Below are 21,766 nucleotides of genomic sequence, written 5' to 3'. Positions count from 1 at the left end.
TCCCCCCACCCCATGAAAGAAGAAACCCAGGGACGATCGAGGAGGACAGAAGATCGAGGGAGGAAGAAGGGGGGGGGGGGCGGGGGCGGAGAGAGGGCGTGAACTCTGAGTGAAATGAATAAACAAAACCCCGAGAAAACCGAAGAAAAAAAGCGGAGCCTGCTGAGGAGACGCGGCGCCGGCGGCTTCGGCTCCAACGGCTGCCGCCGCGGCGATGGCGGCAGCGGGCCTAGAAGAGACGCCGGGCCACGCTCCTGGCGGAGCCGGCGCCGAGCGGCTTCACCGAGCTGTAGTGCTCCCCGCAGCTGTAGGAGTAGCGGTGGTAGACCAGGGTGATTGGCTTCTTGGTGTACTCCTCTCCCATGATGACGGCGGGCGAGTTGGCCTGGATCACCTCGATGGGGGTCTGCAAGACGTGCGACAGGGCCCTCAGCTCGAGCTGGCCTCCCCACAACGCCCTGAGCACGATGTCGTCGCAGTACCTCAAGAAGTCGTCGCGGCTGCCGGCGATGCCGGCTTCGGGGTTGCTGAAGAAGGGCAGGAAGTCGTCGACATGGTTCCGCATGTACTCGGCGGTGAGCCTCCGCAGGCAATCCACGGTCACGTAGGACAGCAGCTGGTGTTGGATGGCGCGGTACATGCAGTGGCCGTCGGCCGGGATACCCTGCATCTCCAGATTCCTGGCCCGCAGGATGGCGCTGAGCTCCATTTCCTCGTCGTGGCGGAAGCTGGCCAGATGCTCCATCTCAGCCTCGGCCACCCTCTCCTGGCTTTCTCCCTCTCGGGCCACCTTTCTTTCGCACCCTCTCTGTGCCTTCGAGAGGTCAGGAGGCTCGTTCTTGAGATCCACCTTGGGCAGGTCTTCAGTGACAGAATCGCGGTTGCTGTTATCAGGGAAACTCTCCTGAAACTTCTCCAGCTCCTGCTGGTGCTTCTGCTCCATCTCGGCCTCGAGGCGGGCCACATCGAGGAGCAACTGCTCTCTTCCCTCCTCGTCGGTCTCGGGGACCGAGCTCTTCGTGTCCTGAATGTGGGCCTGCAGCTCTGTCTTCTCGCGGTCGTGGCGTCGTATCACCTGCTGATGCTCACGCTGTGAATCTCCCATGATGTTTAAGGGCAGGCGAGAATCGAAGTTTGGTGGCTGAGGTACTGCTACAGTTCACGTCAACAGTCTAACCACCCAACTGGCTAGAGCTCCTCAGTCTCCCCTGGCGGCTGTACTCTGTTCCCCTCACCCACGGTTGCCCTCACTCTATTCACGGCCCTCTCTGCCATTGGCCACTGTCTCTCCACGGCTCCGCCTCCTAAACACGCCTGGCACTACGATTGGCTGTTGGGAGACCCTACATATGCACCCATTAGACCCGGTAGCAATGGGTGCTTCCGGTTTTAGAGGGGTTCCTGTCCCGGCTGTAAAATCCCGCCTTTGTGCGTTATGTGCAGCAACTGAGCCTGTGGAGGTTTTCGTGGACTCTTTTTTTTTTTTTTTTTTTGCAGGAAGCGCTAGGGCGTGTTTAGGGTACAGGCTCCAGTGACACCCACTGGGTTCAAAATCCTGTCTCCACCACCTAAGATGTGTGATCACAGGCAAGTTGCTTGAATCTCTGAACCCCACTTCCTTGTTAGAAAGTACGGATACCCCAGAGATGATCCGCAGCCAGGTTAGGGGCCACAGGCCGGTATCTGTTCCAAGGAGTCTCTTCTCGCTGCTGCCCTACCTCACAGGGCAGTTGCGGGAAGTAGTGTTAAGTCGCTCTGCATGCTGTGCTCTCACCGCATCGGCAGGTATTCTTCCCCTTCATGCGGGAAGGTCTGGAGTTAGGTAGTTACAAAGCCCCGTGTCACCACCTCCTAACTACATCCACTCTCTCCCAGCTAGGCTAGAAGGTGGTCATCACAGGAGAGGCAAGGCAATTAAAAAAAAAAATCAAAACTGAGGAGAGGCCTCTCTTTCTGCTCTTCTGAAGTCCTCTCCTACACAGGGAGGTCCTGCAGGTATAGACAACACCCTGCTTCAACATATCTACTCCCCTTTGAAGAAGCCATCACCCACAAAGGAGGCAGGGCAGGAAAGGGTTCAATGTTCAGTTTCCTTTAGTGACCCCCATTCTCCCTGAAGGGCAGGTGCAGGCAGCTAGGCGATGGCAAGAGATGTTCACTTGAAGATCTTGCCCTGATTGAAGGCTTTGCCCACATGCTGGAAGGCCCCATCCCAGGAAAAGTATTCTCGAACCAGCGTCTGGGTCTCCTCGCTGCTGGGATCCAGTTTCTGCCATGTGTGTGGCTCATAGTGCACCTGCCAACCTGGACTCAGCGGAAGGGCACGCTCCTGGCCTCAGAAGACCCAGACTCCAGAAATGGAGCTGCTATTGTTGGTTCCAAACAGAATGACACTGGCAAAGGCATTCTTCCTCAGTTTGTCCAGTCGCTGGAGCGTTCCAGTGATGAGGTTGCAGCTCATGAAGGTCTGGGTGAGCTCTTCAGGGAAGCTGTACTCGGAGTACCACAGGGACCAGCCATCTTTATCAAAGTGCTCCCAAAGGTACGGCAGCGCCACGGAGAGTGTGTCCTCGTTGGAGTACTTGCGCTTAAATTCATCCAACACAAAGGTACTCTTGGGCAGGTGAGCAAACTCTATGTCTTTTGGTTGGAGCATTTAATCCATTCACCTTTAAGGTAATTATCGACATGTAAGTTCCTATTACCATTTGGTTAATTTTTATGGGTTTGTTTTTGTAGGTCCTTTTCTTCTCTTGTGTTTCCCACTTAGAGAAGTTCCTTTAGCATTTGTTGTAGAGCTGGTTTGGTGGTGCCGAATTCTCTTAGCTTTTGCTTATCTGTAAAGCTTTTGATTTCTCCATTGAACCTGGATGAGATTCTTGCTGGGTAGAATAATCTTGGTTGTCGGTTCTTCCCTTTCATCACTTTATTTTTTTTTAATTTAATTTATTTATTTATGGTTGTGTTGGGTCTTCGTTTCTGTGCGAGGGCTTTCTCTAGTTGGGGCAAGTGGGGGCCACTCTTCATCGCGGTGCACGGGCCTCTCACTATCGCGGCCTCTCTTGTTGCGGAGCACAGGCTCCAGACGCGCAGGCTCAGTAGTTGTGGCTCACGGGCCCAGTCGCTCTGCGGCATGTGGGATCTTCCCAGACCAGGGCTCGAACCCGTGTCCCCTGCATTGGCAGGCAGATTCTCAACCACTGTGCCACCAGGGAAGCCCCCTTTCATCACTTTAAATATGTCCTGCCACTCCCTTCTTCCTTGTAGAGTTTCTGCTGAGAAATCAGCTGTTAACCTTATGGGAGTTCCCTTGTATGTTATTTGTCGTTTTTCCCCCGCTGCTTTCGATAATTTTTCTTTGTCTTTAATTTTTGCCAGTTTGATTACTATGTGTCTCAGCGTGTTTCTCCTTGGGTTTATCCTGTATGGGACTCTCTGGACTTCCTGGACTTGGGTGGCTATTTCCTTTCCCATGTTAAGGAAGTTTTCAACTATAATCTCTTCAAATATTTTCTCTGGTCCTTTCTCTCTCTCTTCTCCTTCTGGGACCCCTATTCACAACATAATGTGAATGTTGTTGCATTTAATGTTGTTCCAGAAGTCTCTTAGACTGTCTTCATTTCTTTTCATTCTTTTTTCCTCATTCTGTTCTGCAGCAGTGAATCCCATCTCTCTGTCTTCCAGGTCACAAACTCGTTCTTCTGCCTCAGTTATTCTGCTATTGATTCCTTCTAGTGTAGTTTTCATTTCACTTATTGTATTGTTCATTTCTGTTTGTGTGTTCTTTAATTCTTCTAGGTCTTTGTTAAACATTTCTTGCACCTTCTTGATCTTTGCCTCTATTCTTTTTCCGAGGTCCTGGATCATCTTCACTATCATTATTCTGAATTCTTTTTCTGGAAGGTTGCCTAGCTCCACTTCATTTAGTTGTTCTTCTGGGGTTTTATCTTGTTCCTTCATCCGGTACATAGCTCTCTGCCTTTTCATCTTGTCTATCTTTCTGTGAATGTTGTTTTTGTTCCACAGGCTGCCGGATTGTAGTTCTTCTTGCTTCTGCTGTCTGCCCTCTGGTGGATGAGGCTACCTAAGAGGCTTGTGCAAGTTTCCTGATGGGAGGGACTTGTCTGGGGTAGAGCTGGCTGTTGCTCTGGTGGGCAGAGCTCAGTGACGACCACAGCTGGGTTTTTGATAAGGATTAGATAGCAGGGAGTTCAAGGTTATCTTTTCCAATAAGAAGCACTGGGAATGGTGATAGGTCATCTTGTTGATTAACAGCATATGCTTTGCCAGTTGGTGAGGTGGGAGGGGAAAAGAATTAAAGCCTATCTTGCAGGGGGCTGTGATGATCAAATGTATGTAAGGCACCCAGTTCAGTGTCTGGCACCGAGGAAGACAGTAATAAACGGAAGTTCCTTTCCTCTACCTTACCCCAGTCCCTACCTCCCAGCTCCTGCCCCCACTCCATTCTCACACATCCTCCCCTTTCCATTTCACCACCGCCAGTCCTCCTCCCCTTCATAGGCCAACAGAGACAGCAGTTTCCATGGTAATCAGCATACTCATTAGTTCAGAGTTTATTGGTCCTTAAGTGTCTGTCTGGACTGGGTTCCTAGCTCACATCAGAGGGAGCTTTCCAGTGAGTTCAAGGGCTGTTGAGAAATTGTCACACACAAGCCATTATATTCAAGTTTTCCTAATTAGAAACAACAGCATACAATGATATTTTGGTGTAAAGAGAGAAGATGTGAGGAAATCATCTCATCCTGGATGCTCTAGATGCTCACAGCTCCTAGGCATCTGGAGAATCACTCCCCAGCACTCGCAGACGCAGGATCACATCACTGGGGTGTAGGTGTTGGAGTGTGAGTAAGGAGGCCGGGAGACTGAGCAACAGGAAGCCAACCTCACTGAAGGTATTTTGGGTATCTTTCTGAGGATTTGTTCTTTCCTTACCCTCCCACCTGTCCCTTCAGGCTCTAAGGTCATAAGAGGTTCCTGCTCTGTTCATGCTGGGTTTCTATACTGACCCCCACCTTGTCCTTGACTGTACTCCTATGCTTGAACTGATTTGCTCATTCTGTCAGCCACCATTTATCAGTCCTACGAGATGCCAGGCACTGTGCTAGGCACTGTGGATATAACCATAAACACAGTAGACAAAGATCCCTAACCTCAAGGAGCTTACAGCCAAATAGGGGAAGACAGTCAAAAAACAAGGAACTGCAGGAACGTATGGTTTCAAGGTAATGGCTTTTTCTGCAATTTGCCTGGGCAGAAGAAAGGGCTAATTTAGAAATAACACCCTTCTCTTCTTTAAGCCCATATGTTATTAGGGCAGCATCCTCTGGAATTTATAGGAAAATGAAATGTATAGACTATATAACTACCGACCTCACTACATCGATAAGTTCTGTTCACCGAGTACTTTCTCTCTTGTGTGTGTACTCTCTCCTTTTGGAAACATACCTTGCATGGAAGAGTTTGGACGTGGTTTCAGAATTTTACTGTGATGATGTTTGCCTACTTTGCAGATTTTCATGGCACCTAGCACAGCTGAATGAAGGCAGTGGGGCAAGGTTTTCCCTGATGAAAATGAAGTGCTCTTTTGAGCATTTCTTACATTTCATTGATTTTCTTAGGTGTCCTTGTATTCTTATAACTAAAAGTACATAGGCATGGCTTAAATACTGGTTGACATTCACCCCATTGTTAAACATTTGGGCCATCATATGGGAGGGATATTTAAATGGAGGGTTCCAGGAACAAACCCTGCTGATGTGGGAAATATGACAATCTCTTTAAATTCACACTCCACATGCCCTCATAGCATCTTGCCATTATTGCAGTCTAAAGGTTAGCCTGAGCATCCTGCATCTCTTCGTGTCTAAGTTTGCAGCCCCAGGAGAGAGAGAAACAGCTCTCAGTGCCTGTGAGGTCATGGTGTTCCAAGCTTCTCCATTGTTGGAAACACCAGAGTCCCCAAAGCAGAAGAGGAGAGGAAGGGTATGTCATTTTAGGGTCATTTTAGGGCAGTACTTTAAAGGATGTTAAAGTGAATCATGTATGTTAGGAAAAATATCTCTTACACAAATATATTTCTTTGTCAAAGGTGTGTATGCGTGTGTGTGAGAGTTGAGTGTATGTGTGCGTGTGCATTGTGTGTGTGTGTGTGTGTGCATGTGTGGATACTGTGTGCATGCACAGTGTGTGAGAGTGTGTGTCTGTGTCCCATCTCGTCATGTTCCTGTTCTCCAATCACGGCAAGGAGTGTACTGTCCACTGTGTCTCTTTGTGACCAGAACTGCACGTATCTAACCTTGAATTCAGCTTCCTCCATGAGCCCCTTCTCCCCTCCCTGGCAAGAACTGGAAGACAGGACCTAGTGAGGAGTCAGAAAAATGCAGAGAAATAAAACTGTGCAGGAGGCGGCAATGAGGATGAAAACCCATAATTCCGACTGGAAGAAGAGTAGAACCACCGTTAGCGTCTTGTATTACTCTTATGAATCTGGATGCATCCCTTATGCAGAGTTTAAGTCAAAACTCCAGGCTTAATACTAAAAAGGAAGCATAGTTTGGAAAGATAGTTTTGAAAAAATCAAGGAAAATTCACATAAGTCTTAAGAAAATGCTTTCATTCTATGATGCATTACTGAGAAATAAAGTTCTTAAATCTGTATAAGTGTTATCAGGCAATTTATAGGTGTCTCATCTAGTACTCGGACATAAGAAGAATAACTGGAATAAAAAGAATACATTGGCTGGCTTTAAATTAGAGCTTTTTAAGGAGAAAACTGTGACAGGATTCTATGTCCACTCAGTAAGATTTATTTTCTAAGCAAGAGCTGTTTGGAAGATTCAGCATAAATATGAAAATCTCTTCCCAAAAGGGCATGAACCTGCTTGCCCTAAGGCAGTTTTCTTCTCTGAAACAGAAGCATATCCATATAATCTTTACTCTAATGTATATTCTTTATATCTTGTACTTAGAAGGTGATAATTATGCATTGTATATATGATTGTGTGCCTTGCAATAAAATAAGAACTGTACCTAAAATCAAAAAAACAAAAAACCAAAAAACCCCAAGGAACTGCAGAATGGCATGCAAAATTAAAGCTGAGCTTTGGAACAATCTTGCTCTTGACTAGGGTCCCAGCCCTGTTTCTCCCTTTTTTCCTCCTTATCAATGGTCTATATACTCAGTGTAGCTTCTCCTTCCTCCTCTGCTAAGGGATCACATGCGTTCACATAGGAGAGTGTGAGACTCGTTATTGTCACCAGTGGCATGAGGTTAGATGTAAGGGTGAGTCTTCTGGGAGAAATGGCCATGTGAGCCCCCCAAATCCTGGGGTCCCTTTGGAAATAGAAAAGGTCCCTGTTGCCCACCAGGGCAGAGGAGAGCAGCCATCTCCAGTCCTCTGGCATCTTCCAGCTGAGTCAGTCTTGGCCTTTCTTGCCCCCATCCCTAGCATCCTGTTTTGGTTTCTTGGTCAGCCTCCATCTCCTGATCATTCTTAGTTTGCCAGCTGTGAGAAAGGGAGACTGGCACTTGAACCAGAAAGCCCTGCCCAACAAGCAGAAGAGTTGGATGGAATGGGTGTGGGTGTGAAGTGTGCAGGAAAAACCCCCTAGCATAGTGAGGACACCTTTGAAAGAATTTGACTAAACCATTAAGTGCAGAAGATGGGAGCTACCATGATCTCTGGGTCAGCTGAGAAATTGGAGGTGACCCATGGGCATCCCTAGGTCACTGAGTGGAGTCTGCTCTCTGGATGTGACAGAAAAAGTCAACTGCTGACCACGTGATCCTGGGACTGAGGGTTGCCAAGTTTAGCAAATAAAGACACAAGACTCCATTAAATTTGAATTTCAGATGAACAATGAACAATGTTTTAGTATAAGTATGTCCCATGCAATATTTGGGACATACTTATACTAAAACATTATTTGTTGTTTATGTGAAATTCAGATTTAACTGGCATCCTGTATTCTATCTGGGAACTCTATGGGGGTGGGGTAAAAACTGCTATGTTAAGAAAGGACTAGCTTTGTTTTTTTTGTCTGTTTCCAGGGGAGTAGAGTAGGACCAGTGGAGAGCTGGGCCTCAGTCTGAGAGCAGGAAGAAGGATTTCACTGGCAGGGCACTCGATGACAGCCATGAGGAGCCCTCCGTGAGTAACTTGGAATTAGAAACCTTGGAGAGTCCTTCCAGCTCTGACAGTCTCTGAGCCTCAGAATCTCTAGGGATTTTAAAAGGATGGGGTGGGGAGATGATGGAGGAGGATGAGGCTAAGAATTAGAAGCCCCCAAAGAGCTTTCACCATTTTTCTCTTTGGTGTTAGGATGGTGGGATGCATGCAGATGCATCAGCTGGACACATGGCTTTCTCTGTGCAGATGGGAAGTCAGAGTTTCTATAATATTCCAAATACTCCTGCTGTCATTGATTCTGCTCTTACGTTTTTGACACCCATTTTCCAAGGTAACACTGCTTGGAGGGAAACCCATCCCAGGGCAGGCCCAGTTGAACTCTGGGCTTTCTTTCTACAGTGCCCATCCCCTCCTCTTAATGACAGTGACAGCAGCAACCTACATGTGGACACCATTTCACAGCTCACAAAGTGACTGACCATCTGCTCCTTGTCTGGATTCTCACAAGTCCGAGAGGGAGTATTCATCTTCTATTTACATTTGAGGAAGACAAACCCCAGAGATTTGCCCAGTGCCAGGCAAATGAGTCAGGCCTCCGCCCGCTCAGGCATTTTTATAATGAACACCCGTGCGTGCCTGCCATGTAGCCTGTGTTAGGGGCTGAGCACGTGAGAAGAGTAAGACACAGTGCAACCCAGTTTCTGCCCCTGAGAGCTCCCAGACCAGGGTGGGAGGTGGAGGAGTCAAGGTCAGTGGATGGACAGTTGCATGAAGAGGCAAGAATAACAAAACCCAAGTCCTCAGGGCTGGGCTGAGTATGAATGAGGATCCCCCTCAGGGCCAGCTCTGTGGAGACAGAGCCCACTCAGCGGCCAAGCATTCTTCCTCTGTGGCGGGCAGAGGGTCCTCTCTTTTCGGGCTGGCTGCAGTCTCCACTTGCTGCCTTGGCTCTGCCCCCGGACGTGTCCCTGGGCCCTGTGCACTTGGCCCACAGCCGACCTGGGCCAGACGGAGGCAGCTTCTCCTTGGCAGGGAAGTGCAGATCTTTTCCCTGCTAGGCTCCCCAGGGCCTCTCGGAGCCTTCTCCTTATCCGCCCCCACCCCCATCCTTTTGTCCAGCAGAATCTTTCCTGGAATTCCAATTGGAAGCAGAGTAAAAGAGAGCTGGTGCTCTCTTTCAAGTGGGAGCTGGCAACTCCAGAGCCCTTTGCTCAGTCCCCGCTGCAGTTGCCCCGGCAGCAGGTCTCTGGAAGCCCAGGGTGAGCAGAACACGCTTTAGAAACTGGCAGCCAGCTTCACGTGACATCACAGGGCCTGCTTGCCCCACAGGCACCTCTCACAAATGGTGGCCCGAGCTAAGCTTCTAATTTGCTCTGTCAGCCTTGCAAGAAGTCTCGTCCTCTTGCATTTCCTTCCCTGCTATCCACCCAGAGACCAAGTCAGAACCTTGGCCGTTACCAGTGCCTCCTGTCCCGCACCCCCTCCACACCCGAGGCCTGGGCAGGACTGTTTCTTTTCTTTTTTTTTAATTTTAATTTAAAAAATTTTTATTGAAGTATAGTTGACTTACAATGTTGTGTTAGTTTCAGGTGTACAGCAAAGTGATTTGGTTATATGTGGGTATATATAGATACATATATATACATATGTATATATATATATGTATATATATACATTGTTTTTCAGATTCTTTTCCAGTATAGGTTGTTACAAGCTATTGAGTAGAGTTCCCTGTGCTGTCCAGTAGGTCCTTGTTGGTTATCTGTTTTATACATAGTAGTGTGTATCTGTTAATCCTAAACTCCTAGGGCGGACTGTTTCTTACCTGCCATAGCTGTTTCTGTCCCTTGCTTCTCGCCTGTGTTCAATGTTTATGGAGCTTTGTTCCCCGATGGGGGATAGTCTCAGTTTCCCCAACAGGAGGCTGGCTAAGGAGTGGGCTGCCCTTACCCCAAACAATGAAGTCAGTCTAGCGGGGCGAGAGATCTGGGCCAGCAGGCCTTGCAGCGCTGGGGTAAGTCCCCATGAGCCTATCCACTTACATTATGTGGCTGCAGAACTGGGCCTGCGAGTAGGTGTTAGAGAGGAGGAGGGGGATGGGCCTGTGTGTCTATCATGGGGGCAACTAGGTCCCTGGGGCCTGACCATCACCCTGGGCCTGACAGTCGTCCTTCTGTGGCATTTGGCACAAGTCACCATCCCTGGTCAGAAGCTGGTGGCACCTCGTCCGGGCCCCCAGGGTTAAGCCCGAACTCCTCATCCCTGTGTCCTGACTCGGAGATTGTCTCTGTCGCCCTTTTCAGCCTCCCTTCCCAGCAGCCCCTTCACCACCATTCAACACCCTCCACACATTTCCTGAAGGATTGGATGGGACGAAACTGAAAGCAGGGAAGGTTTGCAGGCCAAGGCGGAGCGCACGGTGAGCCTCAGAGAGGACAGTGCTTACGTGGGGCCTCTGCGTCAGAGGAGACACCCAGAATCCAACCGTTTCCCGCCACCCTGACTCCCGCCAGTCTGCCCTGAGCCACCGTCATGTCTGCATGGATTATTGCCATACTCCCTCAAAAGGCTCCTTCTTCTTCCCTGGCCCTTTAAAACCGGAAAGCAATCCTTTCCTTTTTTCTGCTCAAAACCCCACACTGACTCCCCATCTCAGTCAGAGGAGAAGGCCAAGGCCTTACACCCTCTGGCCCTGCCAAGCTCTCTGACTTCATCACCTCAGCCCCTCTCACTCACTCAGCTCCAGGCTTCTGCTCCTCCGCACCTGCCAGGCACACCCCACCTGCGACCTCCTCCTCCCCAATCACGTTGTCACCGAAAGACCATAGACAGCTGGGCCTCCTAAACCGAAATGTAGGCTCGGGGTGCCATGTGTGCCCTGGGCTCCTCCCTGCCCCATCTCCCCCCATCCACACTGGCTCTGGAGGCCTCTTAGCAGCCCCACCCTCGCCTCCACTCACTTCCCACACCAGAGCTCCATCTACACTTCTCTGCACAAGTGTGCAAGAGGGTGTCACAATCACAGCCTGGGCCATGCCCAAGTGGGTAAAGTGCAGTTGGGTAGATGGCTGGAAGGAACTGGACAAGCAGACGCAGCGTGTAGTCCTGTGGTCCTGTGGTGGGGGAGGGCAGGTTAGGGGGTGGAGACTAGGCAGGGGGTGGAGACTAGGCAGGGGCTGAAGAAGAAAGCACAAAGGGAGGAAACCGCACCAGCCCCTGAGCAGGTGAGGCTGGCCAGCCCAACTGCACTTACCGGGAGCCACCGGCACCCTGGCCATAATGCTCCTGCTCTCCAAGAAGGACCTCAAGACCACCCTGGAGGTCTTTGCTCTTTTCCAGTGGGCCCTCAGCGCCTTGGTTATCGGTGAGTCTTTGGCCTTTGGCAGGGTGACCAAAAGTCCTGGTTTGTCTGGGACTGAGGGCCTATAGGGTTTAGCGGGACTCTCGATGCTGAAATCTGGGTTATCTCAGGCAAAGCAGGACAGTGGGCCACCCAGGCCTCTAGCCTGATGCGCTTGGGCATGGTCCGCGTGGAATCTGTGAGTGCGCACGTGGGTATGGGTGCCTGCCTGTGCAGGAATGTGTGTGCACGTGTGTGTGAGCCAGCCCTGTGGCCGGTGTGTGTAGTGAGCCCTCCTGGGTCGTCAGTGGGGCCTGGAGGGCATGTCTGGGGAAGATGGGGAGCAGTTCCGCTGAGGCCTGCCAAGGAAATGGGCTTAGCTGCAACCTTGGGGACCTGAGCAGACCATCGGTGTGAGACAGTTGTCCTGGTGGCAGAGGGAGCTCTGACAACCTCTTGTCCAAAAGAATTCATCCATTTATCCATCCATTTCCCCCTTCTATCCACACCACAAATACTTTGTGAAAGTTCCTTAGGTGCTGGCTATGGTACTGTAGGTGCTGAAGCAAACCATCCCTATGGGAGGGGGTGCCTGGAACAAAATTCTCATTTTTTAAGTGGTTTAGGTGAGTACTTGTCTGGAGGCAGGGTCATGACCTAAATGACCTTGGAAGATATCTGGGAAGGAAGAATACAGGTGGGCCCTGGGAGCCTGGGACTTGCTAGTCAATAGGGAGAGTGGGCTGGAGAACAGGGATTGGGGGGCTCAGATGCCTGCCTGGGGTGGGTATCAGGATGCCCAAATGCTAAAAAGAGCAGTGTTAACCTAGGAATTATGGGCAATCAGAGCTGGAAGAGACCAGGAGAAAGGAATCCATATGTACCAGCTACTTACTTTGTGCCAGGCATTTGCATACCTATGGTTTCATTTTAGCCTCCTGCCAACCTTATGAGGTAGAAGCTATTATTATGCATAATAATACACACTAATAGCTACACACACACATAATGATAGCTTGCACTCATATAGTATTAGCTAACATCTATTGCACTTTTTTTTTTCATGCCAGACACTCTTCTAAGCACCTGATATGCCTAATCATCTCCATTGTGCAGATGAGGAAATTGAGGTACATGCAGTACAAGTGGGCCATCCAAGATTGCACAGCTAGCACGTGGAGGAGCTGGCCTGGGAGCTGAATCCACAAGGACCTGATTCTGGCCTATGAGCTCCTGTCCCTAGCTCCTGCATCTCCTTACTTACTGCTGACTGGGAGGCTGGGTGTGGACGTGGCCCTAGAGTACATGTTAGGCCAGAGAGGAAGGAGGAAGCCAGGCCTTCTGCGTATATAAACATTCTCGACTGAAAGGGGAAAAAGGTCAGCTCCGAATGGCCTCTTGCTGAGGAGCAGGGCCCCAGCCGGGCCTCTGCTCTCTCCCTCCATGCAGCCCAGGCCTTGGGGCCCTCTCCTCAGTGAGAGCTGAGTCCCCTTTCTTGAACTCTTGTCCTGTCTCCACAGACTTGCCTCATTACCACCGCCTCCCCTCGCTGCCACCACGTTCCCATGAGAGAGCAGGGTCCCCAAGGCCTAGGAGCTGACGCTGCGTTGAGGGAGAAGTATGACCATTATGGACGGCCAGCCCAGGCCAGGCCCGCGTCGGGGGCTGGAGCCTTTAGGCTGGTAGTTCCTCTTCCTCAGTCTTGTCCAGAATGTTGCTCCTCAGAGGTAACCACTCTTAATAGTTTGTGTGTATGTAGCCAGAGATTATGGGTATAAAAATATCTGTATTTCACCACATGCATGCTTGTGCACGCACATACACATATAGCCAAAGGGCAGAAAAATATGGATGTTAAAAACACAGTCTTTGAGCCAGACTGCCTGTGTTCAAATCCCAGCTGTACTCCTTACCATCTGTGTTCCTTTAGCAGGTTGTTGATTTTCTCTGAGTCTTGTTTTCTTCATTTGTAAAAAGGGCGTGTGAGAGTGTTTTAATTGGGCTGGCGCATGTATGCTGTGGTAACCGAGTAACGTGGAGATCTCAGCGGCTAAACTCAACAAATGCTTATTTCTTATTCATGTTAAACATCTAACACAGGTTGGTGAGAGTCTCTGCTCTCTGTGGACACAAGTGTTCAGGCTGATGGAGGCCCCGCCAAACTGTGATGCTGCAAAATGTGGCTTCAGAGATGACCACCAAGTTGGCAGGAAAGGGAACAAAGGCCCCATGCACACTCCTTTCTGCCACCACCAGAATGGCAGGCGTAAACAACAATGAGCCTTATTCTGAACTTTGTTAATTATGAGGTTGAGATCTTTTCATGTAGTTATCAGCAATTAGTATTTCTTTTTCTGTTAAGGGCCCATTCATGACCTTTGTCCATTTTTCTATTAAATTTGAGTTGACTCTTAGAGGACAAATAAGAAATAAATGAAGAAGGAAGAGTGTTCAGGGCAGAGACTGGGCAACAGCTAGCAAGGCTGGGATGAGGGGAGAGCGTAAAGCATTCAAGAAGTAGCCAGTGGTTAAGTGGGATGAGGGGGTAAGAGGCACAGAACCGACGCTCAATACATAGTGAGTGAATGAATGAATGAATGAATGAGAGAGAGAAGACAGAAGAGACTGGCAAAAGAGGCAGGGGACAGATTGTGTAGGGCATTGTCAACCATGGAAAAGTGTTTGGACTTTTTCCATGTGGAGCCATGACTGGGTTGGGCACAGGGCAACGGCATCAGATTGGTGTTTTTGAGAGATCACTACAGTTAGTTCTGGGTAGCAAACTGATTATAGGACGAGGCTGTCGCTCTAGTTCAGGTCAGAGATTGTGGTGATTTCAGCCAGCTCAGAAGTAATTGTGAAGGGGAGAAGAGCAGAGATTCAAGAAATTGGAGAAGAATTAGAAGGACTTGATGATCAGAAGATGCGGGAGAGAGAAGGAGGGGAGGCGAGACTGAGGGTTCAGGTGTATGTGTGAGTTGGAGGAGGGGCAGATGGAGCAGAGAAGGAGGAGAGTGGCTGAGAAGTGGGTGAGGACGGAGAAGTGTCCCAGAGGCCTCTTCATTAGAGCTTGACTTTGGGCTGTATGGAGAGGTAGCGTGGAGCAGGCAGAAGAGCGCTGGGCCCTGGGCTCCCAGGAGGTGACAGTTCCAGGGTTTGTCCCTCAGAGCCTTCCCAGCTCTTCACCCTACGAGTCTGCAATGGAATCGTATCCATTTGGACCCTAATGGCCTTGAGAGAAGACGCTCACGCGTAGTCTGCGAGAAAGATAAGGTGGAAGCTGGTGTTGTAATCCCCACTTGGCTGGTGAAGCTTAACCGCTTGTCTGTGGTCACACTTATGCTAAGGGGCAGATCCAGGATTTGTGTCACCACAGGGCACCCCACCTGAGGCCACACTGCCTCCCAAGATGTCCCCAACTCTGTCTGGGTTCAAGCAAAACCTAAAAGAAACGTGGACTAGACCCATGCGTCCCTTTATTTCTTGAAAAAGTCAAGTCCCAATTTCGTTCCTTTTTATGGCTGAGTAATATTCCATTGTACATATGTACTACATCTTCTTTATCCATTCCTCTGTCGATGGACATTTAGGTTGCTTCCATGTCTTGGCTATTGTAAATAGAGCTGTAATGAACATTGGGGTGCATGTATCCTTTCAGACCATGTTTTTCTCTGCATATATGCCCAGGAGTAGGATTGCTGGATCATATGGCAGTTCTATTTTTAGTTTTTTAAGGAGTCTCCGTACTGTTCTCCGTACTGTCCTATGTACTGTACTGTACAGTCTCTGTACTGTAAATTGGTACATAGTGGTTGTACGAATTTACTTTCCCGCCAGCAGTGTAGGGGGGTTCGTTTTCTCAACACCCTCTCCAGCATTTATTTTTTGTATATACTTTGATGATGGCCCTTCTGAGTGGTGGGAGGTGATACCTCATTGTAGTTTTGATTTGCATTTCTCTAATAATTAGCGGACTTGAGCATCTTTTCATATGCTTTTTGGCCATCTGTATGTCTTCTTTGGAGAAACATCTATTTAGGTCTTCTGTACATTTTTTGATTGGGATAATTGCTTCATTTTAAATTTCTTTAGTTATCTCTTAGATATCTACCAGTTATCACTAATTCATCCCCTAACTCTCCACAAACACATCAGGAATCTAGAAGTCTCGTCTCCTGCACCCCCACTGTTTTTTTAATTTCATTGAGGACCTCGCTGCTGGAGCCCAGCATCCTCCTGTTACAGTCCGGTCTCATGCACCGCTGTCACCTCCAGGGCCCGTGAGGCACCTTGGGTGTACAATCTAAGAAGGTATTCATTCTCAGGGTTGTACAAGTGTTGGATCAGTACTTGCCTGACTCTGAGAGTGAAGGTCTCCTTGAATTTTGTGCCCTAGGCGCCTTGCTCTCCTCACCTTAGTCCTGGCCCTGCTCACTTCCTTCCTTTGTTGGATTTCTTTACCTGAATCCCATGCCATCCTGTCTTGCTTTACTCCCTCATTTTGGTGAGCACATCTTCCAGTCGTTTCCTGAGAAAGGAACATGGGGGACAAACTCTCTGAGACTATATGTCTGAGATTGTCTTTATTCTCCCTTCATACTTGATTAATAATTTGGCTGCATATAGAATATCTTAGCTGTGTCCAGTGTAAGTATCTGAGTCTAGTGTCTCTTTGGTTCATTTTCTCAGAGAATTATCCTCCCATCACCCAGCTGTGTAGCAGAGGGAAAGGGGTCTGGGGTTTTAACTACTTCTTTGATAGACTTTCAATCAAGCCCTGTGCCCCACATCTACTTTTTGTGACACCTGGTGGTTCCAAATCTGAGTCTTTCCTAGATTCTCCAGCGGAAACAGGCTTGCTCTTGTGGGCATACCCCTTGCAGGTAACTACATTTTAACTTTCTGGTTCTCAGTTAATCCCTCTTCCGTCCACTGTGCAGCACGCAAACATTTTGCTGATAGCTCTCACCCACTGTTGGCGTCTCTCTGATTCTCTTTTTCCTTGCAGAATCTCTATCTTTTAAAACATCCTTGTGGTAATTTTCATGAGGCTCCAGCAAGGAGTCACGATAAAAACGTGTGTTTATTCTGCCACATTCAATTAGGAGTATTTTCTGTCTTTTCTAAACTTTCTTTTGACCCACTTTCTCTCACACAGTCATTCACAGCTGTTTTAAAAACTGAGTCCAGTAAGAATCCTGAGCATGGCTCCCTGTGACTCATCTCCATGAAGTCTGTCCTAACTACTCTAACCTACATTGTTCCTGTCTTGTTGGAGCTTAACATGGTCCATACCTTATTCTAGCCCAGCGTGGGTTCTCCTTTGTTTCTTGTTTGCCAACTCGTGTGCTCCAAACCTGGCTGAAGTTGGGTATCCTCTTTCTCTGGTATTCCCTCCACTGACGCCTCGCAGAGACGTGGAGAGGGGAATGTGAGTTGGAGGAAGACTATTCCTGGCTCTGTCTTTCCAGGACTCCCAACCTCTGGTGGCCAAATCAGCGTGACCCACCGCTGGCCCCCTGTCATTGAATGCAGCCCAGAGTGGTGCTGGAGCAGGTCTTGGGGGCAGAGGGCTAACTGCATGGAGCAAAGTGGGGGAGGAAAACACCTTGCCTTCTAGACCTAAAACAGGTTCCCAAGGCCAGAGCGGGGATGCTGGTGCCACAGGCACACAGGCCATGTGCTGGGTGAGGAGGTAAGAATGTCGCGTGAGCCCGGCTGACGGTGTGTGTGACCTTGGGGTGGACAGAGCTCCAGAGGGTGGGCAAGTGTGAGGGACTGTTCACAGTTCATTGACTCTGGCCTGGGCTTCCTCCAAGCGCTGTGATCCTTGTCAACCTCTACCTGGTAGTGTTCACGCCATACTGGCCTGTCTCTGTGCTCATGCTCACCTGGCTGGCTTTTGACTGGAGGACCCCTGAGCGAGGTGAGGGCCCTGCGAGGGCTGCGTTGCCACCCACCACACGCCCTTTCTTTCTCCTCTTATACTGTGGCCAATTCCGCGCCTCCCTTCAGCCTGACCTTGTCTGGGCTGGAGAAGGTGAGGGAAGGGGGTCTTTTCAAGGTGCCAGTGAGGCCCAGATAGGAACTGGAGTAGGCTAGGGGAGGGGCAGCTAGTACAGCAGAGAGCTAGCCCTGTCCTAAACTGGCCCAGATGTTCACTCCCAGCCTGGGTGTTACTTAAGAGGGCAGGAAACAGCAGGGGGTGAGGGCACCCTGAGGCAGGCCTTAAAAGGCTCTGAAGAAGACAATGGAGGTGGCCCAAGCTCAGCTACACTGGCTCTGTTCTCAGGTGGCTGCCGGTTTACCTGCGTGAGGCACTGGTGCCTGTGGAAACAGTACTGTGATTACTTCCCACTCAAGGTGAGGAGCCGCAGATCTCCACTTGGGCCCCAGGCCCAGCCCTGACTCCAGTGGCAGCGGCTGGGTCAGGGTGGGGCATCATTCACATCGAGGCCCATGTGGATGACGCTCCCCGGAGCGGTGTGTTACCCTACCTGCATGGCCAGCCAGACACGACAGCCCTTTCCTTTCTAGGTCTCTGGCCAGAAGAGGCATCTTCTTCCCAGGCTATACCCCTCTTGACTCCACGTTCCTCTGCAGCTTTTGAAGACTCACGATCTCTTCCCCAGCCTCAACTACATCCTCGCCTGCCATCCTCATGGGCTCATGTCCCACTCATGCTTTGGCCACTTTGCCACAGAGAAGTCAGGCTTCTCCAAGATCTTTCCTGGCATCATTCCTTCTATCCTCACACTGGGGGCCTTTTTCTGGGTGCCTTTCCTCAGAGAATATGTCATGTCTACAGGTGAGTTGGCTCCTAGGATGTAAAGCCAAATAAATAAATGGCTCCCCGAGAAAGAGGTGTTGGGTGAATGGGTGAGAACAAGGCCAATTCTGTGATCCCCTCTGGTCTGAAAAGCTACCATAGGTTCAGCTGCCTTATGTGAGGCTCTCCCCTCCTTTGAAGAGGTAGGGAGGAAGGTTAGGAGGTTAGGGAGATCACCAATGATCTTTTGCTTTTTTCTGCCCACCAGGGCCCTGCTCTGTGAGCCAGTCCTCCATGGACTTCCTGCTTACCCGTAGAGGCACAGGCAACATGCTGATCGTGGGGGTCAGTGGCCTGGCTGAGTGCAGATACAGCCTGCCAGGATCTACCACCTTGGTCTTGAAGAACCGCACCGGCTTTGTACGCACGGCCCTTCAGCATGGGTAAGGACACTTCTGGTCCATACTGGGGAAAGGGGTTCCAAAAGCCCAGTGGGGAAGGAGGAAGAGGTTTTGAGGAAATGATATATAAAGAGGGAGGGGGAAAGCCGCTGCTGTGGTGGAGTAGAGCCTGGGTCAGGTTCTAGAGGGATTTCTGCTTCTGAAGAAAGGCCAGCAGGCCAACCCGGAACCTGATCTGCCTCAGACTAGCATCTCATCTGGGCCAGTCCCTTTGTGAAAGGTGACTGGCTGCAACCCTATCTCAGAGAAAGCCAAAATTACCGTGTGGGCCAAAGGGAAGAAACCGAAAAGAAATGGCCCTTGGGTCTTAACTTCCAGTGTTTCAGACCTTGTGGGTTTACAGGAGGGTCTGGGACTCACTTCCCTTAGCTTGCTGCTACTTTGCCCCCAGAGGCAGCTTGGGGTAGGCCACGAGGCCCTCCCACTTAGCCTGGACCTGGGCCCAGCTGGGTTAGGGGCTGAGGAGCTTATAGGGAAACCCAGGGACCACTGGTGGTCAGCGTGTCTGGCTTTCAGCAGGGTCCCTAGCTTTCTGGCCATCAGAGAACATGCTTTTCCTCTGCAGGGTGGCTCTAATCCCTGCCTACGCCTTTGGGGAGACAGAACTCTACAATCAGCAGATCTTCACTCCCGGGGGCTTCGTTAGTCGCTTCCAAAAGTGGTTCCAGAGTATGGTACACATCTACTTTTGTGCTTTCTACGGGCATGGCTTCATTGAGAACTCCTGGGGCCTTCTGCCCTATGCTCGGCCTGTAACCACCATTGGTGAGTTGGCCCTTCTGCTGGCAGCCTCATCTGGGACACAGGATCCAGTTCCAAGGCTGGACCTTGTCTCTGGCTGTGTCCAGAGGCAGGGAGGCTGGCCAGGATGAGCACAGGGGTGGGGGAAGCGTGGGGAGAACCCGGGCTTGAGGGCTGAGGCCTATTCTGAGGGGTGAGCCATTCTGATGCTTTCCCTTTCCCTTCTCCATTTCCCCTGGCAGTCGGGAAGCCTCTACCACTGCCCAAGATTGAGGACCTGAGCAAGGAGACGGTGGCAAAATACCACGTGGTCTATATCGATGCCTTGCACAAACTGTTTGGCCAGCACAAGACCAAGTTTGGCTTCTCAGAGACCCAGGAGCTGGTGCTAACTTGACAGACATCCCCCGAGGTCTCCCTGTGACAGGTGCGTGTGTGTGGGTGCCTGTTTGGCTGTTTTCTGGATCCCTCTTCCTCCTTCATTTCTCTCCTGCTAGCTCTTCTCTGCCTTTTCCTCGAGGTTACAAGGAGATGGCCCCAAAGCCAGGGAAGGCCCTAGGGGAGAGGGGTCCTGAAATCTCCCTCACACATGCCCACTCAGCATCAGCACTGAGGAAAACAAGGCACAGAACAAAAAGCCCACCTTCTGATACTGCCTGTTCCCCACCCAGCCTGTTCTGAGGGCCTAGTATCCCTGCACTCGTCTCTTCTTCTCCAGCTCTTAAGCAGCCCCATCTTCTGGCATCAAGGCTCCTCCAGGACTGGCGGCCTTGAGATCCAGTAGGCTTTGAGTTTAGGCCCCTCCACCTTCATGCCCTGTGACTTGGATCAGTCTTCTCTGAGCCTGTTTCCTCATCTGTAAAATGGGACAAATAGTCCCTCCCCTGCTTACCTCAAAGGCTGGTGGGATGATGATATCGAATGTGATTGAACTTTGTAAACTGGAGAGCTACACAAAATTATTCTCCTCCAACCATTTTGCCCACTTCCTGTCCCTGAGCAAGCAATGCCCTAAATTTCATGGCATCTCAATGTTTAAAAGAAAGTTCATCCAATTAAAAAATCATTCTAATCTATTTTTATTTTATTTATTTTTTAAAAAAATTTTATTTATTTATTTATTTATTTTTGGCTGTGTTGGGTCTTCGTTTCTGTGCGAGGGCTTTTTTCTCTAGTTGTGGCGAGCAGGGGCCACTCTTCATCGCGGTGCGCGGGCCTCTCACTATCGTGGCCTCTCTTGTTGCGGAGCACAGGCTCCAGACGCGCAGGCTCAGTAGGTGTGGTTCACGGGCCCAGTTGCTCCGCGGCATGTGGGATCTTCCCGGTCCAGGGCTCGAACCCGTGTCCCCTGCATTGGCAGGCAGATTCTCAAGCACTGCGCCACCAGGGAAGCCCTATTTTTATTTTTTAAAGTTTGTCTTTTTATTTTATTTTTTGGCCGCACAGCACATGGGATCTTAGTTCCCCAACCAGGGATTGAACCCGCGCCCCCTGAGTTGGAAGCGTGGAGAATTAACCACTGGACTGCCAAGGAAATCTCTAACCTATTTTTTAAAAAAGAAAGTTTACAGTGTAGGATCTTGTCAACAGTTGTTTGAAAGTTTAAGTAACCTTTCTAGTTGGGTGACCTTGGGGGAGCTACTTAAACTCTTTAATGTTGTTCCCCTCATCTGCAAAATGGGACGATACATCATGGGGAGCTGGAGGCTGGATCTACCAAAGCTGTTTTGGGCTGAGGCCTGAAGAATGTTATAGATGCTACGGTCTCAAGCTGAGGGTGACTCCCTGCTGTGTCTTTGCCTCAGGACAATGTTCCTTTTTGCAGGACCTCTAGCCTATCAGACATGCTGTTACAGGAAAAGACCTAGGTGATGGGGATGGGTGCGTGTGAGCTGGGGCACAGAGAGGATGTGGGATGTTCTGACAGGAAATTCAGACCACCTTCCTCCTGCTGCCCCTTCTGAAATGGGTGCCTCGGTCCTTCCCCAAGCTCATGTGTGGTGTCAAAGAAACACCTAGTGGGAATTCCCTCGCGGTCCAGTGGTTAGGATTCTGGGCTTTCCCTGCTGAGGGCACAGGTTCAATCCTGGTCGGGGAACTAAGATTCCCCCAAGCCACAGGGCACGGCCAACCGCCAGCACCACCACTAGAACAACAACAGCAAAAAAAAAAGAAGCATCTAGCAGGTAGGAAGTGCTTAAGCCGATCTTAAGAACAAGGGGAAAAAGCTTTATTTGCAAAGAATAAACCATTAATTTACACAAACTTACATCCCAGTTTATATACATTATGTATAGTTTATATA

At 49.8% G+C, this 21,766-nt stretch overlaps 3 protein-coding genes across 3 annotated transcripts; 1 reads left to right on the top strand and 2 right to left on the bottom strand.

Moving 5' to 3' along the window:
- Positions 1-229: 229 nt before the first annotated feature.
- OTUD6A (OTU deubiquitinase 6A) lies at positions 230-1,105 on the bottom strand. Its single transcript, XM_057538538.1, has one exon. The coding sequence runs from the start codon at positions 1,103-1,105 to the stop codon at positions 230-232; it is 876 nt and encodes a 291-aa protein (XP_057394521.1).
- A 1,196-nt stretch (positions 1,106-2,301) lies between these two features.
- On the bottom strand, positions 2,302-2,656 carry LOC130706254 (elongation factor 1-gamma-like). Its single transcript, XM_057537642.1, has one exon. It carries the CDS (start codon positions 2,654-2,656, stop codon positions 2,336-2,338), a length of 321 nt encoding a protein of 106 aa, XP_057393625.1. The 3' UTR covers positions 2,302-2,335.
- An 8,773-nt stretch (positions 2,657-11,429) lies between these two features.
- On the top strand, positions 11,430-19,858 carry AWAT2 (acyl-CoA wax alcohol acyltransferase 2). Its single transcript, XM_007184960.2, has 7 exons — positions 11,430-11,518; positions 17,310-17,416; positions 17,783-17,853; positions 18,094-18,298; positions 18,528-18,702; positions 19,286-19,485; positions 19,704-19,858. Exons 1-7 carry the CDS (start codon positions 11,430-11,432, stop codon positions 19,856-19,858), a joined length of 1,002 nt encoding a protein of 333 aa, XP_007185022.2.
- Positions 19,859-21,766: the final 1,908 nt, after the last annotated feature.

The sequence above is a fragment of the Balaenoptera acutorostrata genome, chromosome X (genome assembly GCF_949987535.1).
Source record: "Balaenoptera acutorostrata chromosome X, mBalAcu1.1, whole genome shotgun sequence".
NCBI lineage: Eukaryota > Metazoa > Chordata > Mammalia > Artiodactyla > Balaenopteridae > Balaenoptera > Balaenoptera acutorostrata.
This window is presented reverse-complemented; position numbering and strand designations above follow the sequence as displayed.